The 20,538-nt window shown below is 41.9% G+C and overlaps 1 protein-coding gene across 1 annotated transcript in view; it reads right to left on the minus strand.

Moving 5' to 3' along the window:
* Positions 1 to 20,538, minus strand: part of MCC (mutated in colorectal cancers) — a 357,260-nt gene that overhangs the window by 295,885 nt on the left and 40,837 nt on the right. The window contains exon 2 of the mRNA XM_019532486.1: positions 19,290 to 19,537. Coding sequence (XP_019388031.1) covers positions 19,290 to 19,537 — 248 coding nt within the window. The remainder of the gene's footprint in view (positions 1 to 19,289; positions 19,538 to 20,538) is intronic.

A 20,538-nucleotide genomic window follows, 5' to 3' on the forward strand; every position in this document is an offset into this window, starting at 1 on the left:
GGAGATGCGGGCTGACAGCCAAGGGCTTGGGGCTCCCTGCTGTGCTGCTCTCCAGGGCCTGGTGGGCTGGACCCAGCATGGAGGGAGGTGGTGTGTGGCTCAGTGCCTCAGCAGGGAGCCCTGCATCACCACAGAGAGGTGTCCCCACCCACCCAGCAACAGAGGGAGTGGCAGTACAGAGTTGTACCCCCTGCTGCTGCCATGGTGGTGCAGGGCTCTTGGCAGCAGCACCAAGCCTCCTCCTGCTCTGTCCTGCTGCACAAGGTCCTGCCTGCTGGACCTTGGACGCTCCCAAGGGGGGGGCAGCAAGGCAGGGAGCCCCAAGCCTGCATCTGGCACCAACCTGTTCACAAAACTGAAGAACACTTGTCCCCATGCCCTCCCTAGGAGTGCACGCAGTGGTGGGGAGCCAACTCCCTGCCACCCTCTGAATGAGCCACCTGTAGCTCTATTTCACTCCCTGCCTGGGCCCTGCAGCCACGTGTTCCTGCCCTGCTCCCAGGCCCCAAGCCCCACACACCACTCCTTCCTCTCATGTACCCATTAAATGTTTACCACGTGCTGCCAGGGTTACAAAAATTATACTCCAATTTGAGAAATACTACTCAACATAATGCCCCCGTGGAATAATCATTCAGGTCACCAGCAAGGCAAGTTATAGGGTTGGCTTGGCCAGCCTGCACTGGGCCTAGCATCTTATTCCACCAACCTGCTAATCTCCCTCTGTCACCTGAAAAGCTGGGCAACGGTGCTGAATGTTATGACATAAAAAGCATTTGGTGCCAGCTGTATTCTGCTGATTGAAAACTGAATGACAATTCAGTCTCTCTAGAGGCTCCAAAATGTTTTGTCTAGGATGAAGGGAACTAAGCCTTCCACTGCTGTGCACCTGATTGTGCTTGCAGCAGAGGAACAGATGCCCATCTTGACTATAAACCTGCCCATATCGTCAGGTCCCTCAGGCAATTTGGAGTCAGCTGTGCTGGATACTGCTGACAGCTGTAATTCTATTCATTGTCCACAGAAGACAGAAAGGTCGTCTTCCACTGGTGCAACCAGTGTAGTCTCAATGCCATGAGACAGCCTGCAACCTCACTGTGATGGGTCTAGGAAATGAGCTGAGATCGTATGTTGATGGTAGCCTTGTACAACCAGCTTCACAAAGATCTGGCTCAGGAACGGCAGACATAATAGCTAACATAAAGCTGTCTACAGTGAAAGAAGAAACACTATCAAGCCAATACTCTTTTTTGAAGAGAAGCTAGCAACCTGTCCTCATTGATAAAGGTCCGAAAGCATTTGAGGAAGTTCAAATCATTCAATATAAAAGTGATCAAACCTCAACAACAGTGATGCCTTCTAGTGCAATGAATAATCCAACTTCCATGGAGGAGCATTATTTATTATGGGCATAAACCAACTCCCAACTGTGACAGCCAGACATCTTCCCAAGTTCTGATGATCTAATTTGTGAACGGGGCAGCAGATTTTTCACTATGCAAAAGCACAAATGCTTGAGACTGTGGAAGAGCACAGGAGTTCATAAAACAGAATATTTCGGGCAGTAATGACTATGCAGTTAGTGGTGTAAGAATATAAATATCTCTTTGATCTTTCCTATGATAGGAACATAGAAGTACAAAAATTCTTTGTGAGGTAGCTCTCAGGTTCAGTATATATTCTGTTTCAACAAGCCATTTCACACCATGGACCTCCAAAGAGCCTTCAGAAGATAACTACTTCAGGCCTTCTGCTGGTTAGTAATGTTTCCACTGGCTGCAAACAGAGAATAGGATCCAAATCGTATCACAAAAATCCTGAGTCTGCCAATATCCCTTGTTAATCCTTTACTGTCATGCCCTTCACCATCCAAGTCTGAAAGTTGCCTCTCAGAAAGAGAAGCAAAGCCCTCTCAGAAAGAGAGCTGGACTGTAAACGTTTTGTATCATGTTGGTTTCCTCTTTGGAAATCTTTTATTCAATAGGTGATACGTGAAACTTTTTTTTTTTTTTTAAACAACAAAAAGTGGTGTGGACTTAAACACTCTTCACTGAACAGCAAAATGACACTGGTGACACTGGTACATAAAAAATAGCCAGCATGCTTTACTGGCTTCAGTTAAACAAGAAGTTCTAGTAAGAGACACTATCTGTAACAGACTTGTAAAATGAGAGGACACCTCCCACATCCCTATGACGTCTATTTATCCAGGCTATGCAGGAAGCAAGGCTTACCATTAAAACAAATAAGGGAAGAAAGGAGAATAATGGTTCTACATATTTTGAATCCTTTCTTCTCATTTTTGCTTACGCAAAGATTACTGCTGCCCAGTGCACCAAAGCTGATTACACTCTTCTGGTGGTTTTAACTATAAAGCACAAAAAATAGAAATAATTGAAGATGATGTATGTTCCAAAGTCAGGAAAAGAACAAAAGGAGGGGGAAGGGGTCAGTATCAGATGCAGCCAATTTGGTTATGACTGTGAAAACTAGATAGACATGTTTGGAGCTTTCTAGCACTCTTTATTTCTATTCTCTTTTCATAATGGAATGTAAACTTTCTCACATCCTGCTGTCTGGAATATTGTTCCCAGAAGAGCTATAAAAATCCAGTGAGGAGGGCGAAAGACTGAACAAATGTTCTTGTTGTTCTTGAAAGAGTTTTGGCTATGCTGTTTGCATTAGTAACGGAAATAAAACCCACTTTAAAATGATAAGGAGATAATCACAATGGGCTCTGTGCAAGCCAGGAAACCATTCCAGTGCAGGAGCCAAAGGCCAAAGCTTTAACTAAACTTCATTATCAATGGTTACTACATTACACACAATCAAAAAGGCTAAATGGCAACAGCAATACTACCTCAATAAAATATAACCTGCTTAAACAAATAATTACAGCAGATCACAAGACATTTTGCATAATACGTCAGAAGAACAGGATGGTAAATAATTTGTATTAAAATGTTACAGTCTTGTTCAGAAGTGCAAAGGTAGGGTATCTTGAACACGTTCTTTCAGCTGTATCGTTTTTAGACCTCAGCAAAACTCAGAGATTGTAACTTATAAAAAGTGTAAGAAAAATACCATTTTCCCACAAAATGAAAATTCCTAAAATCTGGGAATAATATTTCTAAACTAAGAGTCTCCAGCTCTGGAAGTGAAACTGCCAGTGAAATTGAAAATTGCCAGTTTCTCTGCTGCTTACCACTGCTGCACGGAGTCAAGAGCAGGAGTGGGCAGCCTTTTAGAAGTAGTGAGCTGATTTAAAGGCAGCTCAGGCTGAAGGCGGGCTGCTGCTTGTAACCTAGCTGCAACCTAGTTGAAGAGCCAGAAGCCATGCCCCCAGTAGCACTGGAACTCCCAGGGCTTCCACGCTCCTGGCTCTGCTACAGGGATGCTAGAAGCCCCAGGGATCCTGGAGCAGTTCACATGGCAGGGCTGCCCAAACACTGATGCCCCAGAGGGTCTGAAGCCCAAGTAGCTAAGGAGGCAAGCCAGCAGGAAACATGGTGGTTTTGCATGGATTTCTGCCTATCAGAGAGGACAGCTTCCACCTAAAACCTGCACGCTTCAGTAAACGTTAATTAAAACTAGATATTTCTGCAAAACATCGCAGTTTTAACAAATGGACATTTTCCATCTAAACTCTGTTTTAGCACAAAAATCCCAAAAAGCTGTTCTATTTATTAGGGAAACCTATTCTCAGAAGTGGCAATAGGTAAGAAAAAAGTCTTTTAATTACTGAATGCACTACATTGCCATTACCAGCAGCTTTGTACTGGGCACGTTCATTAGTTTCATCTACTGAGAAAGCACCAGCTTCCCACAGCTTGTTCAACTACAATTATATACCAGTTAAGCAAGAATCTTCTTGGACTGTCCCAGGAACATCTGTCCTTGGGGCTGTAACTCTGTATTCTTTCATAAAGAATGGATTGACATAATTTAGTTTGTTATGTAAGTAACTGAAACACTCTCGTTCTCTTGCAAAGGACATAAATTATAAAAAACTTATTTAAAAAAAAACAAACAATTATAGAAATCACCTGAGTCCACAGCTTTACTAGTAAGGTTAAATATAAAAGGCAAATTTTTCACTTAATTATTTATCTGACTTGCTAGGAGAAAGAGGGAAGAAAAAGAAAGGAAGGGACTTGGTTTTTTTCAAACAGATGTCTTCACAGAAAAGTTAGCTGAACAGAATGCAATTTAAAGTGTATTAAAGGCTGATTTCTGCATCCTTTAAGAGCCACATTCTTCATGGAGCTCTGAAAACACCTGTATACAGTGCCATAGTTGATACATAAAAATAGGCACTTATGCAAACCATGAACTGTGTGCGGGTAAGGCACATTTATGCAAATTTCCCTCTATTTTCACAATAATATTTTAATAACTATTTTAAGTCTTTTTTTAAAAAAACAAAACAAACAAATTCCCAACACCCTAACCCAGTAACAGTACTTTAAAAAAGAGACACCATTGTCCAGGAACAATTAGAAGTACCCTCTCCTCTAGTTTGGGGCCCTGGAAAAGAACTCTCTTGGTAAAATCCCCTAAAATGCTCTATAAGGGAAGGGATTTCTTTTGCCACAGGAAAACCCACAAGACCCATTTCAAAACCTGACAAAACTAATAGGGAGTCATGATGGATCATGAATAATTTCTGGAAGGCTAGAATTAATTTAGCGTCTTATAAAATGTCAGTCTCCCAGACACTTGCTCCTAAAACAAACCTTGCAAATAAGCCTATATGCTCTGGTTTTTCCTTGGAAGTTAAGAGGTGGGGGAGATGATGTGCATTTTGCTCCCTCTTCCTTGCCTATGGTAGAGAACAGAACTACATGTGGAAGATCCATTTTGTGCACAGGTCAAGGAACAGAAAAGAACAGAACTAATAACTGTGCTAAAGAAAAAAAAAAAAGGAAAAAGAAAATACGGAAAAAGAAAGGCCTTCAACTTCTCATAGAACATACCTAACTCTTCAATAGCTCTTTTTTGGAATTTTAAAGTTATCTGAAACAAAACACAATAGTCTTATATTGCAGAAATGCAATAATTCTTTGGAAAAGTATATATAAAATCATAGAAAATCAGGGTTGAAAGATACCTCAGCAGGTCATCTAGTCCAACTCCATGCTCAAAGCAGGACCATCCCAGCCAAGTCTTTGTCTAGCCAGGTCTTAAAAACCTCCAAGGACAGAGATTACACCACCTCTCTGGGTAACCTGTTCCCCCTCCCCCACCCCTCCCCCCAACAGACTTATCTGGAGGGAGCTGCGGGAGTTGTTTTCCACCGCTGCCAGGCTGCCACGTGCATGTGCACCTGCATCTGCATATACATATGGTGACCCCTGCATCCTGCTCTCCCCAGCCTCAAGCAGCCCCTTGCCGGTTGGAACTGTGCCTGCCTGGGCGGGGAAGCCTGCAGTTTCATGCATTTTTCTCCTTTAAAGGAGAAATCTGTGGTTTTTTCCTTTAATGAAGAAATCCATGTTTTCCCTCTATTGAAGGAGAAAAATCTGCATTTTTTCCACACCAATTGGAAAACCCAGATCCCCGCTCATAAGAGTTATTTTGGTCCGATCCTCCAATTTGTTGAAGTCTCTCCGAATCCTCCATTGTGTCTACTGCTCCACCCAGTTTGGTGTCATCTGCAAATTCACTGAAGGTGCACTCCATCCTATATTCCAGGTTGTTGATGACGATATTGAACAAAACTGGCCATTGATTGCTACCCTTTCAGCCTGATGAACCAGCCAGTATTCACTTTACAGACCATTCATCCAACCCAGACTTCCTTAGCTTACATGCAAGAATGTTGTGGGAGGCCACATAATTCACCTTGCTAAAAATCAAAGTATATCCCATCCGCTGGTCTCCCCGCATACACAGAGCCAGCTATCTCATCATAGAAAGCCATCAGATTGGTCAGCCATGACTTGCCCTTGGTGAATCCATGCTGACTATTGCTGATCACCTTCTCCTCCAAGTGCTTAGAAATGCATTTCTTAAGGACCTGTTCCATGATTTTTTCCAGGGACGGAGGTGATCCCCAGATCCTCCATCCAGCAGACCGTCAAGAAGAGAACAGTCCCTAGTTGGCCTCTCCGGCCCTGGCTCTAGGAAGTTGTCCCCAACACTCTCCAAAAACTCCCTGGATTGCCTGTACACTCTTGTATTGCCCTCCCAGCAGATGTCAGGGAGACTGAAGTCCCACATGAGAACCAGGGCCTCTGATGAGGAAACCTGAAGAAAGCCTCATCCACCTCATCCTCCTGGTCTGGTGAACTATAGCAGACACCAACCACAATATTACTCTAAACCAGAGACTTTCAACTAGGGGTGCACCGATAGAGATTCTGGGGGCTGGTACCAATAGCCAATATTTAAGGAGGCATATCGGCCGATATTGATTCGATATCCGATACAGCTGCAATCAGCTGGTAAATCTGGTATGGTGGAAGGGGAGAGGGGAGGGAAGGGGCATGGGAGGCAACACCCCCCATGGTGAGGGAGGGGGCAGACACTGGCTAGCTGGAGCGGTGGGGGAGGTGCAGGACAGAGGCATGGCTTGTGGGGTGGGGGCAGCTTCCGCCGCTGCTTGTACCCCGGGAGGGCTGGGGCAAGGGGGTGTGCCTCCAGATCTGCACAGTGCAGGGCAGGCAGCAGCTGCAGGGCGGAGCTGGAGCCGGCACTGCGTGGGCCTTTTCTTGCTGGGGGCTGAGCTCACAGCAGGCTGTCTTCCCCAAACAATTTATACCCATTCATGACACAACTCCAGACATGCAAGCTATCCCACCGGGTCTCTGTTATTTGAATCACGTTACAGGTCCAGGACTGTATGAAGACTTCCAATTCTTCCTGCTTGTTCCTCAGTCTGCATTCATGTAAACATCTCAGGTAACTAGCCAAATGCCCTACTTTCTCAGGAAAAAATGAGAACGCCTCCTCCTGCTTCTGCTTCCCCTAGGCCACCTACACGACATTCTGGATCCCATAAGTAATATTCTAAATCAAGGATTAGCAACCTGTGACCCAGCTGCCACTTTTGACCATTGATAGTTTCACAGCCCTCCCTGCACTGTCTCTCACACTTCCCAGCTGCAGCTTTCACTTACCCTCACCACCACTTGCCACCAGGGATGCAGAGCAGCAAAATCTGGCAGCAAGGGTAGCTGCAACGCAGACACGAGGCAGAGCAGACGGGGACCACAGCATGTGACAGAAGAACGCACAGGATAGCCCTGCCACTGTGTACCACCAATCCTCTTCCTCAATACATGCCACTGACGTCCAGATTCAATCTCTTTATGGGCTAGATCCAGCCTTCGGGCCATAGGTCTAAATATACAACAATATCCCTGTGGCGGGTACATACTGCAACAGTTCTCACTCTTAAGAGATTTAAAGAGATGAAGAAACCACAAAAATACTAATCAGTATCAAATAAATGATCTGAGAACATCCAAGATAGTATGATAAAAATGATAGGAGGCAAAAAAGTCAAGGTTCCCAATTAGAGGAATAAAGTAACTTGTCATCAAGAAAATGAAGAGTTCTCACAGCTGGCAACAATTTTCTGTCACCAAAATTCATTAAAACAAGTCTTCTGCAGTTATCATCTTATCTTGTTTAAGCATATTGAGTCTTCCCCTGTCTACCATCAGCTAGATGCAGAAGTCTAATGTTTTCCTGCTTCTATAGTACACTTTTTCCAAACTGTCACAAAACTTCATTTCTGCACAATGAACAATCCTCAAGACTACTAAATCTGCAATTCCTGAATTTAGATGCACTGACACCTGAAATAAAATCTTCAGTTGCAATAAATCTGTATTTCTTGCAGACTTGCATTGCAGAATGCCAAAATTAGGAAAATACACATTTTCAAAGCATTGAACTAATTGAAGCTTTAAAAAAAATCTGCAACCATTTCAAGAGGATCGCTCCTCATGTTTGCTCCCTAAGACCATCTTCAGTTCTTCTCTTTTAGGCACTTCTTTTTCTGACGTTAGCTGGTCTTGAAGTTTAACCTAAAATCAAGAGTCTTTAATAAACGTGAAACAGAAACTTTATCTGAAATCTTGGATATGAAAATACACTGAATACCACCATGATAAAATCTGAAAGAAAAACACCGAGTGAGCCAAAAATAAATTCATGGTGTAACCAATCCAAGTCAGAATCAAGTAATCCACACACTATGCATTAAGAAAATATGAATGCCACAGCTAATTACACCACTGGCCTCCGAAGCAAGCATGTTGCCTCCAACAGTGTCAAATACTTGAGAGTGCTTCACACTGAAAGAAAAAAGTACAGCTGGCCTGTCATGCACGTGAATTTTTCCCTCCAAATCTCTGAAGATGATCCATTTACAGCTTGCAGCATATAGACTGATGACAGACAGGTAGGCAGAGAGACATAAAAGAAACTAACTTAAAACTTCTTAAATTACTCTAAACTAACTATATGCAAAGCCTCTTGGCTTTAATACACTGCAACAAGTTTGCACATGTCTAATAAGAGATAAAGAAAAAAGCAAAATAAGCCTCTAGGAAACTTTTATAACATAAGCCATTCTCTTGGAAGATCAAAGGACTAATAAGGATATTCCATCCTAGCTAATGAACAGAAAAGCTTTTATCTAACTGCCAACTATCAATTTTTATTCTCTGAATATCATCTAAAAGCTGGCAAAATTGTAGCTTAGCTAAAGAAAATTATAACTGCTTCATGACATCACAAAACATTGCCTCTTCATGTGGGGCTTAAGAGGTCAAAGCAAGATTATTATTTTTTAAATTTTTGTAGGGTTTTACTTGCTGCAATGGTACTAAGAGTATGTATTCTGCAGGGATGTTTTTTACCACATCCATAATAAGGCCTCAGCCTGAGATTAACAGGCCAAACCTATTTTATCTGTATTTCTTAATTAATCTTGACTGATGTGATAATACTACCACAAATGAAAGCATTTGAGAATGTTCTTCCAAAGTGCTATCAGGAATTGTCTTAAACATGCTTACAGACCAGAATGAGATAATAGTATAAACTAAACTGTTAAATATGTATGGACATTATATCTCTATATAGATTTGAGATGTGGGATTTTAGAATACTAAAATATATTTAATACGTAAAAGATAGTATAAAGTCCAAAGTATATACTATCATATACATAATATTGTATAATGTTGCAGATTATGGATACTATATTATGATTTATAAGTATGTAAAATATACGTATAGATCATTTGACAGGTATTTTCCCACAAATGAGAAGTGCTTTTACTTTTCACAAGCTTTCCAATCACCATAATCCTTTTCTCAGCTAAAGGGAAACAGTGCTCCAAAATGGGCTTGCCTTTGACCCATCAATTTCTATATCCCCTCAAGAATTAATGATACTACATTTTGGACATCACACCTAGAGATGAGCATGAACTATAAAACTGACATCTCAAACTCAACATGAACATACACTTGGGTGCTTTTGTACAGTTTCACTAAATTAGGGGTAGTCAACTCATGCAAAAACTGGTATGAGTTCTAAGGTTTTCCAAATGTTGGGGTCTTCAGAACAAGGGTTCTGGTCTAGGCCTGCCTTTAAGCAAAAAAAATTACACCAGACAGAAGAGTATGGACTTCACAGCAGGATCATACAGAAAGAAGAGAAAAGATGTTAGAGAAAAAATAGATCTTGATCAGCAACTTTTGCAATTTTGATGTTTATGACTGAACAGTGTCATGGTCACTAAAAAGCAAAAGATAAGTCACACATGCTAAAAACAGGACTATTCAAATCTTCAGTGAGTAAGCTGTTCTTCCAGCGGCTAACAAAGGAATTTCTTACCCTATATACAGCACACCCGCACAAGTATAGTGTAAGGTTGGGTATTTACTTTCTGCTAAAGCAGTGGTCTAACCCTCTGGCCCCATGAGCAGGATGAGTGATCCAGGGCTGGTCTGCAGGCCAGATCAGATCTTTAGGCCCAATCTGGTGCCTGTGGCCCCACACACCAGATCACACCTGTAGCCCTGGCCCCACATTCAGGGCTGTCATCTGGCCCACAGGGATTATAAATTTGGCTACCACCCCCCTGCCACCAGATATCCTGAACCATGGGGAGCCCCATGGGCTGGATGACATGGCTCTGTGAGTTGGATCTGGCCTGCAGACCAGAGGTTGAGAGCCCCACTGTTCTGCTTTACTAGCAGCCAACCTTTTGTCAAATACCTGTTAAAAGATGTTCTGTAGCATTTGTTTTAAAATGTGTTACACCATGTCAAAACAGGAAAGACAAGTTAACAAATCACAAACAGTGAGAAATGGGTACAAAGTGCACCAATTTTCCCAATAGTTCTCTCTTTTTTGCCATAAATCAAACAAGTCATTCCTTCCTCTGCTGCAAAAAGGCTAGAATGACTCAAGTTAGCAATACAGTACAGACTAGTGTTTCTCTTGGCCAACAAGAATATTTTCTTACACACATAAACCTACATGCGGTGCATGTCTCCTGCCAGTAGGTTTTCAAATTACTTAGATCATAAATATAATCTATAATAAGAAACAACAATAACTGACACATATAGCAACTTTCACACTCAAAATCCCAAATTTTACAAGCTAAAGCATATCTTGGGGAGAAAGACACCAAGCTATTTTGCTGTGCACTTTTATAGCATATGCTACTTAAGACAGAAAGTAAAACAAATCCATTAAAACTACAGGGAAAATGTGAGATAGGCAGATTTTAATCACCAGTTTGGAATCTAGCCAAAATACCCATGAGTGCAAAATGTCACGTTCTGACTAACAAACCTGAATGGACAGGACCTCGGTTTAATATTTCATTTAAAGTCTGTATTAAAAACTCCCCCATGCCAATTTAATTAACTCCATTAAGAAGTTGTTGTGTATAGTAAGAGATGGATGGTATATTTATCTTGATATACTACAGAGGTTAAACAGAGTTCAAGTATTCACTCCAAACCTTATAGCTCGACTACAAAGCACAAATATTTACATACAGTTGTAGAGAAATCATTATTTTTTCTTACATTACAAACATCCCACCCATGAAACTGAAGAGCCATAAAGAACCTTCCTGGCACCCTCTTTATACATTTTAGATTTGCATTTGAACTAAACAAAATCATTTTGTGGGGTTGCCATTTGCAGTACTGTAATGATCCAAAGTCCAAATCTGTCACATTTCCAGCATTTGCAAGGGAGAACAGGAAGGAAGGAAGGAAGGAAGATGTCATTTGGCCTGAGTAAGTTAACATTTCCCTACTGTAAAAGAAAAATAGTAAGAACATTAAAAAAAGCAGCATTTTTCCTACCCTGAGGTTGAAATCTGTTTTTACTATTCCCATCACATAACAAATCTATGAAATGTGTAGATCATCTAGACACTCTAGTTACATGTACCACAGGAGCTGTAGTGGCCAGTTGTAGACAACCTGGCATAGGGGAGATTGTTGAACTTTTACCCTAACCCATCACTCTCCTAGAAGACTTTCTATGACTGGAGGCCTGCCAGCTTTAGCATATCAGAACCCTATAATGAATCGTATCTGAGTAACTAGCTCCTGGCTTCCCAGCGACATAACTGATGCTACATCACTATTTACTTGACAGCGTTCTGAACAGAAGACATGTTAAGAGATGCAGTAACTCCACAAACAGGCACATTTGGAAGAACATTAAAAATATTCTTGTTGTAATTCCATCTGACAAAAAATGCAGATCACAAATCCAATCTGGGAACTCCAACAACCCCCAACTCACATATTATGCTAGACAGCAGAAGAATATAAAAGAGGCATGTCAATTCATATGGATTGGCAGTTGCACGCAAACCAAAAAGGATATCCAGTACTAAATACCACCACAAACTGACACAGCAGCAGCTGCATTCACTAGCTTAGCCAAGTTTTGACCTTCAGAAATGCACTAATTTAAAAGATCAAACTAAAAACCTATATTTGAAATCTTTAACTGAACAAGAACCTGAATATATGAATGTGAAAGCTGGAAATCCACCTGAAATAGAAACATAGGGGTTTAAATGCATTTACAAGCAAATATGATAGGGAGTACTAGATATTAAAACAAAAGCATTTATGACAAATGCAAGAGTTCAACTCTCTGTATATTCACAGTTATTCAGACAAGGAGATGAAAATAACATGGGTCGTGTCCAAAACGAAACCAGAGGACCTGCGATCATAAGCATGACATTAGGCAGTTTGAAAAACATGGGAACAGGACTTACTGAATCAACCCTTTCCACTAAAAAAATATTTACAGAGGGGACACTTATGTGACCGAAAGAGGACAAGTAGCAAGTGTCCCAAAACAGATGATGATAAGGGAGGACCTAAGCAATATTTGAAAGCATGAAAATAATTAGGTTTGGTCACAGCATTAATGGATCCCAATATCTCAAGGAAACTCCAATCATGTTTCTTTTCAGATAGAGTAAAAGTCCAGATAGTATAAACCAAAAGATTATTTTCTGCTAAATCTCTTAGAACAGTAGGTTAAAATACGTATTGTTATAGTATCACCCACCAGAAACAAGAGGCAAAGAGCTCTGAAACCCTGCTATGGATTACCTAATTTCAGCTAGCATCCCTCCAGTCAAAGGAAATTCTATACCTGTACAGAAGAAAAATGGTGGAAAACAAGAGAAGCAATATACTTGCCCTCCCCCAAAACACACACACACACACACACACACACACACACACACACACACAGGAAGGGAAGCAGGCATGCAAGGTGAGAAGGGAAAAGACTACAACAAAAAAGGATTCCTAAGGACATGGGAATTCAGCATTAAGGGCTCCCAAAAATCAGAGCAATGTAGGAGGCCTATAGTTCAAAGTGCCCAACAGTCAACCTGTGTATCTCTATAGGTCAGAAACCTGGGTTGATAGAGACTGCACACATGCCTTAATCCAACACTGGATATTCATGTTGGTGTCGATACAAAAGCAGAATGGATAGGGAAACCTTTCAGTCCAAAGGAAAAAAAAAGACAGGAACAGACAACCAGGGATTCTCAAAGGAAGAGAGGGACTCTTATATGATAACAGTACAATTAGCAAGGAATATGTACTAAATATCCAGAGACAAGTTGCTAGAAATGTGGAACTTACTGAGTTTAAAAAGAATATATGCCAAGCCATGTACAAGAGTATTCTACTCCTGGTTAACAGCTGCCAGAAAATAACAGATACCAAAATGAGAACTACAAGACAGCAGAGTATACAAGTCCTTCATTGATGAAACATGGCAACCAAGCTCAGCAAGATCTCCTAAACACCTGGGACAAAGGGTGGGGCATTACATTAGGAGAAGCTAACCTAAATGTGAAATGCAAAAAACACAGGGTACTTGGAGCCTATGAACATGCTAGAGTGTACCTTAATAAACAAACAAACCCATTGAGCAGTGAATAACTTGGGATGAAGGACAGTTTATTAGTAATGGATCAGTCTTTTCTTAATGTCTGACTTAGAAACCTGTTAACTGCTGCTACTCAGAAGAAAGGTATGTCAAGTCAGTCAGACCAGCTTCTTTTTGAAGGAAAAAGATCAGTGAAAAAAATCTCAGTATCTTCTTAGTCCAACTTGTTTTATTTGTATGCAGATTAGTCCTAGAACACAGGTGGTCTCGAATAGCACACGAGCAATTTCTGTTGCTAGTCAGAAGAAAGATAACAGGTATCTAAGCCGGACTAAAGAAGAAACTGATTTATTACTAAATACAAGTTCATCTACTTCACTATGCAATGTAAATTAAGGATGATATACTCACAAGAGCTGTTCTAGTCAAATCCTGGGAAAATATGAAAAAGCTGCGCTACTTTGGGGCACATTTGCGCTATAACTCTAGCTTTTAATTAAATACAGAATAGATAAAGTTAATCACTACATCAGTTTCTTGAAAACAATTTATTTACAGTGAGATCAGATGTGGGAATAATGAAGAACAAAAGCAATGATTTTTCAACCCCAAATGACTTGCTTCTCATGTTTACCCATAAGCTTAATTTAAAGCTGAAATTCTGCTATTCTTTTGATTTATTCTCAAGCTTGATATGTAATGCAAATAAATCATCATATCTCATTCTCAAGGGTTTTCTCTTTTGGAAGAAGAAGAGGGGAGTTGGCCATGAATTAAATTAATTATGAACTGTTGTTAAACCACAGTTCAGGATGGCTTATGGTCTGTTTTATTCCTGACTGAGCATCTGGTCTGTAGAGTCAGATGAGTAGACGTTGAGCTCCCAGACTAACAGTAAAGACACTCACTTATAGACCTGAATTAAGTTTTAAGTTAAAAAAAACATTGTTTCCTGTTCTTGTCCATTCTTTAAAATTATAATGTACCAAGAAGCTACATTTTAGAAATAGGTTACTTAGGTAATATCTATTTTTCGTAAAATACCAGACATCTCAGATAATATTTATTTACTATAGCATTTACCAATCATACAAAATCTTTCCAAAACATTTTCTTTAAATTACAAGATAGCTGGTAAGAAACTACTTTTATTGCTAACATGCTGCCTTAACAGACTATACCAAGAATCTTTAGATCTACAAACTACTGTTAAGCTTTATTACAAGGCCGTGTTTGTTAAGAGATCCATTTCTATCAGTCATGTAAGGTAAGTTTTTCTGTAACTGTTTCAGCCTCTTGGCCTCTATAACAATAATCAGTGGCAACAGACATTTGGGTAACACCTCAAATTCTGCCAAACCTTCTTATCAAGGATCTATTCCGTGTTAGATTAGGAGACAGGAGATGCGTCTACACAAGACATTTGCTGCACAGTACCTATTTACCTGTGCAGTAAACGTCTCATGTCTACACATGCACCCCTATTAGGCTGGAGTAAACTAACTTACTCTGCAGCAGAACACAGCTTGTAAATACAAGTACTATCCTGCTACAGAGTAAAAAAAACCCTCTGCAACAGCACAGGTAGACATTACCCCAGCTGGTTGGAACAAGAGGGTGCTTCAGTGTGGCCAACCCCACACTGAAGCATCCTTATGCATCAGTTGGCCTCTATACAGCACATTAAGCCAGGGGGAGCAGCCCTAGGCTGACCCCTGGGGTTCCTTGCTAGCTGGGGCTGTTTTGCCCCGATTCAACATGATGCAATCCCAGGCGCATGTGAAGACACAAACTCAAGAGCAATAAGCTCATTCACTAATATGCACATGTAGATGCACCTAGATACTACAGCTTCCAAGGTAGATTTCAAAGTCTTTTTTAACCGTGTTATAACAACATTTAAGTAATACTGTTTATTTAAAATTGAGGTGAAAAGAGGTCTTCAGAACAGGTGTTAAACTTCCCATTGAATTTAATGGTGTAGAACAGGATCCAAAATTGTACAGTGCCCTTGCCCCTAGGCAATGTTCCCTCTAAGGTGTAGGGATCCATGAGCATACCTGTTTGGTCCGTGATCGTGCCACTTCAGTCCCACCTCCCCCTTCTGCTAAGCCTGGATCCAGACTATGCTAAGCCTAATAGACTAGAATCCTCACGTAAGGGATCCTCATGCAATGGATTTTGCAATAATCCTCCAAGCACAAGACTGGGGGCTGGGGAGCTGAGCAGTTCCCTGGAGCCAGTAATGGGGATTCCCCATTCACGATGCAGAAATCTTATGTCATGGTTAGACAAAGTGCTTTGGGTAAATGTGATATTATTTACCCAAAGCACCTTGTCTGCCTATGTGCTTAGACTAACACAGCTATAACCAGCACCCCCAAACTACACCATGGTTAGGAATGATTCCTTGTACCTGCTCCTTTTCCTCTATGCAGACACAGGTTCTGCACCATCCTGCTCTACCCTGCACACCTGAGATCTGGGGAAGCCAAGTTCTGCATATGTCTCTGCTCCAGGAGCGAGGAGGCACATGGACTCCGGGCTGGAGAGCAGAGCAGTTCCCCGGAGCCAGCAGAGCCCAGCCCCCACCCCTTCCTCACCTCCAGGAATGAGGAGACACATGGCCTTGGGGCTGGGGATTGAAGCAGTTCCCCGGCACCTGCACAGCCCGTGCCAGCCCCAGCCCCAGCCGCCACCTCACCTCCGGGAGTGAGGAAGTACACAGCTTCAGGACTGGGGAGTGAAGCAGTTTCCCGGCAGCAGCCCCCACCCCCAGGAGTGAGGAGCACTCGTGAAATGAGGAGAGACCGCACCAGCCCCTAGCCCCCGCTTCCCCTTGCGGTGCTGCAGCCCAGTTCCCCCCAGGGCAGGTGCACAGTGTTAATAAGTTAGTGTGCAACACTGCATTAAATTGTGTGCCGCCACACACGTGCGCACCTTGGAGGGAACCTTGGCCCTAAGACTACTCCAAGTACCCCCAGAGTATGTATACCCCCAGTTGACAACCACTGGTCAACATCAAAAGAAAAGGGGTCATCAAATGGACTGAGCACAAAACTGTGGACCAAGAAGTACCTGAGCAAATCTCCACAAACCCTACATTTTAAATATGGCTTTCCTCAAGCCAAAGAAAATGGAGCTGACAACACTTACTGGGCAAGGAGGTTGTAGACATTCTATTGTCAATAACTGCGATTACTGAAAGGCAAGATAGTCATGGACATTTTAAGCAGTAAGTTAGACATAACTATTCTTTATTATGGTTAACAAATCTCTTCCAGGTACTTCATTCTGCTTTTTATGGGATGCATAAATTACAGTATTATAAATATATCCTTTTAGTTTTCATTTAAATAGATACGCAAATAAATTGTTGAAAAAGTTTCCAAAAAGTAGTCTCAAAACAAAAAACCCCAGCTGCATATACTGGTTGAACTGTGTGTTCAGTGTACTATTTCCAAACAAAATCAGTGTAAGAGCCCCGTGAAAGAACCTGGATTCCTTTGCTGCAGATCAGCAGGATCCCTGCTGCTCAGTGGCAGCAAAATGAATTTGAAATTTCTATAATATATGCATTCCATATGGGGCAACTAATGCAAACTTTCAAGGGATAGCAGCAGCTAACATATCACATGGAAATAAATCTGGGGAAAATGCCTGCAGACAGTCTCTGAAGACACTGGTTATTAGAAACAGTGCACCTTCTTCAATAAAAGATCCAGCATCCATTAGGTTTATATGTATTAATTAGCATATAGCTGTCTCCTGTCTTCAATCAGTGTTTACCAAGCAAAAGAAAGTTTGTTCAAATAACACCAGCAACTAGGTCCTACCTAAGCACCAGATCACTGCCTCTGAAGACCTGAAATGTATTAAAAACACACTGTAACTCATTAGCTAGGACTGCTAGCTTGTACTATTCTTCTGGACACCCTATGTTACTGCTCTGTGAAGTGTTTTTACAGTAGTACAGTGTAGTACGGGAGAAGGCTAGCAGACAAGAGTAGTGCCTTTGTGACCTGAAAGATACAAACAATACAGGAGGGGAGGCAGGCAATAGGGTTACTAGGGTGAAGCCTCGGGAAGCAAGCAGCCAAAGGGGAAGAGGAGACAGGTTTTCAGCAGTTAGCAACATACCTGCCACGGCTGTACTAAAACCAAGCAGGGCTGACCAGACCAGACCAGAGAGAGAACACTGGGCCCATGCCGCATGACAGGATGGACCGCCTGGAAGGGGAGGGACTTACCAGTATGAGTCTTGCCCTCAGGCCAGCAGGCTCACTCAAGCCCTGGTTGGGGAAAGACGAGGACCTCCCAAGCAGGCTGCTATGGAGTCTGAGGTGGCAGAAAAGGGAGCCCTGGCATACAGGCAGAGAAGCCTCCTTTTTGTTCTAAGTTCATTCAGGGTGGGGATTATTTGAGTTCATCTTGTTCTTTGTTTTGTGCAAGGGCGGGCAAAATATGGCCTATGGGCCAGATCCAGCTCACCAACTGATTGGATTTGCCCTGCAGGTAGACAGTGTCTCTGGCAGCTGTGTGGTGCCAGGCAGCCAGGGCTGCTTCCAATGTGCCTGGCGTGCTCTGTCTCTGGGCTGGGGCTGCCATCAGTGCAGAAACGGAAGCATGAACCCGCTCACAGCTGTAGCGTGTCCCTCCCATACCTCCTACCCACCATGTCCCCTCCCGAATCTGGACCTGGCAGCTGCTGGCTGTGTCCACAGCTGCCCAACCACATCTGGCAGCTTCTGGGTCAGGGAACCAGTAGTTCTAACTGGGCATGTGACCCACCAGCAGATAACAGCCATGGTTCTGGTAGTGGATGGAGGGATCAGAGACTGACTGAGTTTGCTAGGCACAAAGAAGAGCACTCCAGGACTCAGGGGCAGCCTCCCAACCAACAGAGAATGAACATGGGTTTGCCAAGTAAGACAGAAAGAGTGGGGTTATACAGAGGACCTGGAGTAGGGGCAAGACTAGGGTGACCCACAGACACACCTCACAGAAGTCCTCAAGGTCTGTCCACATCTGGTTACTGCACTACGCCAGTGCATTTGGAAATCAAAGCAAGATAAGTATACAGAAATCATGAAATTTCCAATAGGTCTAAGCATATAGCCAATATTAAACCAAATGGACAGCTTTTACCACTGTAACATGGGAAATACCATGAGCAGAGAATTTAGAAATGCAGCCTGACATACAAATTACAAAGAATGAGAAGCAAAATATGAATTCAAGAGCCCACTTAGAAAAAATAAGCAATTTTTGTACAGAAGTGATCAGGCATTGAGGGGAGAAGGGATGGTGAGAGGAGAAAGGGGACTGACAGCATCCTTTGCACAAGGTACTGGCTACTGCTAGAAACTACATAACAGCCTAGCTGGACTGACCAAGCCCAGCAACAACCATATACTAAGTTCTAGGGAAAACAGAGTTAGGTGTCAGCTAAGAAAAGTAAAAAGTTGCTTGGTGAGGAAGATAGCCTTAGTTTCTCCTTTATTTTCATATTTCAGTATATGTATTTATTCAGGCTTAGTTCCAAAATTGTTGGCACTTTAGCCATCCACTGAGGTACACTATACTGGCTGCAGAAGGCTCAGTGTGTATGCCCATGATTTTTAGTTAAAATTGTTCTATGTTTATTCTAATCTACAAAAGAGGTAACCAGTTACCATGACAAAAGGCACCTTAGACATAGGATATTATCTGATGATATTATGCTACAGAATATTTGCAAAATCCTTTACTGGGGCAAGGCTTTCACCTAAAGTCAATGGCACAACACTCATTGATTTTAACAGAGCCCACGATTTCTTCATTCATTATTTCTTACTGGAGGAATATCTGGAATTGTACCTACCCAAACTGTTATCGCTGCTAGTTGGCCAGGATGCTATTCTATCTCTTAATTTTTTCTTTTTACAAGAGTCATCTGATTTCACTGAAAGCTCTACTTCCTCTTTCCTGATTTCTCGTACAAGTTGCATGCGACACTGAGTAAAATCCTGAAAGGAAATCTTCCCATTTTCATCTGCTCCCAGTTGGTGCATGATCTCAGCAACAGACTCTTCCATATTCAGCTGGCGGCACACCATCAGCAAGTCATTCCTGAGAATTATTTTTTTTTTAAACAAGGAGGAGAGGAGAAGAAAGGAAGAAGAAAAAAAAAAAGCAATTTAGTTCATAAAAGAATACAAACCGTGTCCATTAATTCACAAACACTGAAATCCAATAAGGTAACTTTGAACATTGTCAATCCAATAAGGGAACTGTGAGGTTGACAGATTTCAATCATAGGAACAATGCCTAAACAAAGTTATAAATGCCTGTTGTTCCTTGGCAAAGCTGCACAAAACAAACCCTGACAAGCCTGCGTGTCCAGACTTTAAAATATCACATTCACTAGGAAGATTTAGGCTCCTATTCAGATCCACTGAAACAAAATGCACCACAGAAAGAGGAAAATATAATAAATGATTATCATTAATCCATAAATCCAAACTTCATACAGTTACTAACATTTTGATTAGCAAAAATGCATATAGCCTAAGAGAACTGAACCTTGCTATTTACAGTACTCTCTAAGGAAGTTCAAAGGAAAAGCATCATGAATAGATAATATTTAAATAAATAGCCTCTCAAAGACAGGACAGAGCTGTCATTTCAGGCAGGAGAGGCAGAGAAAATATCCTCTTCTCCTAAAGAGTAGTAAGTTCAAAACAAAAAACTAGGGAAGAGAAAGAAAGTAGCAGGGCAGAAGGGGGAAAGTATTACTTTGGATATTTGACTTGAAGCCTGCTCCCAGACTTTCTGACTACAAAATCCTTTAAAAATATTAGTTGCTCCAAACATTCAAAACAAGTTACAAAAAGAGAGGAATACTTTTCTTCAGTCCTGCACTCCACTCCAAGTCCCTTGAAGCCAGAAAACTGTTGCAACAAACCTGATTTGAAGGACAGCTACAACTGTACATACCATTTAGTAGTTGTCCCGGGGTGGGGAACCAAACCCCAGAGTCACGGTGGGCCGGGGTGGCAATTAGACACGGTAACAGGCCGGGTTCTATTGGCTATGGAGAACTGAGGCACGGGAAGCGTAGCGGTTTCTTA

This window comes from Crocodylus porosus, unplaced genomic scaffold (assembly GCF_001723895.1).
Source record: "Crocodylus porosus isolate Cpor-Errol unplaced genomic scaffold, CroPor_comp1, whole genome shotgun sequence".
NCBI classification, from domain to species: Eukaryota; Metazoa; Chordata; order Crocodylia; family Crocodylidae; genus Crocodylus; species Crocodylus porosus.